Source organism: Triticum urartu, unplaced genomic scaffold (genome assembly GCF_003073215.2).
Source record: "Triticum urartu cultivar G1812 unplaced genomic scaffold, Tu2.1 TuUngrouped_contig_5359, whole genome shotgun sequence".
Classification (NCBI taxonomy): Eukaryota; Viridiplantae; Streptophyta; class Magnoliopsida; order Poales; family Poaceae; genus Triticum; species Triticum urartu.
In genome coordinates, this window is record NW_024116029.1 from 19,061 (window position 1) to 21,768 (window position 2,708).

General features: G+C 48.3%; 1 protein-coding gene across 1 annotated transcript; it reads left to right on the forward strand.

Moving 5' to 3' along the window:
* Positions 1 to 297: 297 nt before the first annotated feature.
* On the forward strand, positions 298 to 2,631 carry LOC125529125 (the record flags this gene model as incomplete). The annotated part of the gene is given in 4 exon segments (XM_048693528.1): positions 298 to 567; positions 781 to 830; positions 1,421 to 1,742; positions 1,847 to 2,631. Coding segments are annotated over 4 exon segments (933 nt in total). The 5' UTR covers positions 298 to 312.
* Between the last annotated feature and the right edge of the window lie 77 nt (positions 2,632 to 2,708).

A 2,708-nucleotide genomic window follows, 5' to 3' on the forward strand; every position in this document is an offset into this window, starting at 1 on the left:
CTGTACTGGATGGCCGACGGCGTCGACGATGCCGCTGGGTGGACAAGCCAACGCTGACATGGAGGAAGAGGTGCTGGTGAAGGAGATGACGTCGGGACGAACGAGCCGGCGAGCTGCCGGCGACGAGCGAGCCGGCGAGGGCTTGGCTCTGGCTCGGGAGGAGACGGCATGCACGCAGCTGTAGGTGGCTGTTAGTACAGGCATCAGCTAGAGGATTTGGGTTGTGTGCGGTGGATTTGGGCTGTGTGTTACTAGTTTTGTGAAAACTTCTTCAAAAGGTGGGGTAAAATGTTATAAGTGCCTCTGAAGTTGATGTTGTGTGCAATTCACTCCCCCAAAATTCCCCAATTAAACAAACCCTCGTTCGTTCGCCGACCTCCTCCGCCGTCCCCGTCTCCGGCGGCGCCACCCCATGTCGGTGGACGACTGCTCCGTCCCGTTCCACTCTCCTTTCCGGGAGCCGACCGCCTACGACCGCTGGGGGAAGAGCCCGCAACCCTGCTGGTCGCAGCTCGATCTGGACAAGTGCGCACTGGGAGGCTCGCAAGGGCGAGGCGGCGTCGACAGGTGCATCCTGCACTTTCTCAACCCTGCTACATTCATTCTGTTCGATTCGATTCGTTTCGAATTCCACTCACATGTGTCCTATCCGAGAACAATCAATCTCCTACGGTTCCGAGTGAAATCTCGCGAAAGTAGAATTAATCATTGGTTTCGTAGATTGATTGTGCGGACGGCTCTGCTGTAGTAATTCTGAATTATTGGCATGTTGTGGTTCAGGCACAAGGTGAATTTGCCAGAGGAGCCAAAGCAACACCATCCTGCTCAAGGTAAGAAAAAAAGACTCTCTCTGACTGCTCTCTGTTATCATTTTGTTTATGTTGAAATGTGATTGCGGCCTTGCGGGGTCGGTAACTTAAATCCCCTCAGGTTGCCAGTCCATTCCATTGCAAATTACTCCCTCTATCCCATAATGTAAGGTGTTTTTTGACACTACAAACATCTTACGTTATAGAACGGAGGGAGTACTTTTTTCATGGTTACTTGTATTTTTCTTCTTGCGCCGCTAGCTACATGGATCATGGGCTAAGAATTGTACTGAACCTATTCGTTCCGGAAAATAGTAATATAACAGCCGCTCGCAAGCTCTGGTTGACAGTAGCAGCTGTCATCCTCATCCACGCCTGGCACCTGTTTAATTCACAATGTCAAATCCGAATTTGAGATAAACTATTCAAGTTTTTGATCTCCTGTGACCGGTTTCTAACAAACTCTGCACGCATCTCTCAGAGAGACACACCACACTTCATCATAGTAAAAATGGAAAAACCATACTGGTAACTTTATTTTTTAGTGGTAGAGCGTGCTATATTGTCTTTGCTCATTTCTATGACATGATCATAATTTGTCGATGCATTAGGAGTCGAGCTGGATGGGCTTCCAAGGACAGGAGTACCCCATGCATCAGGAGCCGAGCTGCCTGTGCTTCCAAGGAGAGGAGCACTCCTGAAGGTATCAACATGGAGGAACATGGATTTAGGTTTCAGTTCACTTTCCCTGAACCCGATTATGGGGAGTACGGCGCCGATTTCGGTGAGGAAGAGGAGTGTTTACCGAGGCAGAGGAAACCTCCGGAAGTAAGGAATGCACTCCGTCAGAAGAGAGTCGCGTTTAGGCAAAAGACTGGGCGGCACCATGCAAAGGTTGCCCTGCGTAAGTACAACAGAGCAAACAACACCAAGGTGTCTCCTCTCCCCCTCTCTCGTAAGAGCGTGCGTGTGTGGGTGTATTGTTTGTTAACCCAGTGCTCTATTCTAACTGTACTTTTCCATCTTCTTTTTTTCAGTTTGAGCTGGTGGAGGTACCAGTGATCCGTGAGTTTTGGGAGTTTGGAGGGGGCTGCATCCATTACAACTTCACGGCTAAGCAAGCAGAGGATCATCATCATTCTGCTGATACCGACAGCACCAAGCTCTTCTTCTCCGAGGTCAACTCCGCTTTCCATGGCGAGAAGGATGTGGTCCTGTGCTGTATCGTTGGAGAACATGATAATGGTACGTACTTGCCAGAGAGATTGCTGTTTTCTAATTTCTGTATATATATGCAATTCCTTCTTTTTCTTTGTCCTGCCTTACGTATGTGCAATTCCTAAAGAGTACTTTTTGCAGATCAAATCCTGGATATAAGTTGTCCATGCCATAAACTTGTAGAAACTATCAATCCTAATGATATTGCTTGCCCTTCCTGCTACATAGTTAGTGTCACCTTTCGCAATTGAACAATCCTGCAAATAATATGAACCTTTGTTGAAACTGTCAGTTATGCCTCTAGATCATATGTCCTGCTGCTTAATGGATGTAAATATACATGAAGAAGCAGTTAAGCAAAGATGGCAGTTTTGAGATGCTCAAACCTGCTTTGTTAGGCTTCCAGTTAGTTCTATGCATGCTATCTATGTCTCCAGAATAGCATGTAATTGTAAGGTTTGCGTTAGCTGCAATCTATTTTGTTTATTCATGCACTAGTAGAAAACAGGGCTTTGGTCCAGGCCGGGTCAGCCCATTAGTCCCGGTTCAGTCCAGAACCGGGACCAATGTAGGTATTGGTCCCGGTTCGTGAGCCCAGGGGGCCAGCCGGGCCACGTGGGCCATTGGTCCCGGTTCATCTGGACCTTTTGGTCCCGGTTGGTGGGATGAACCGGGACCAAT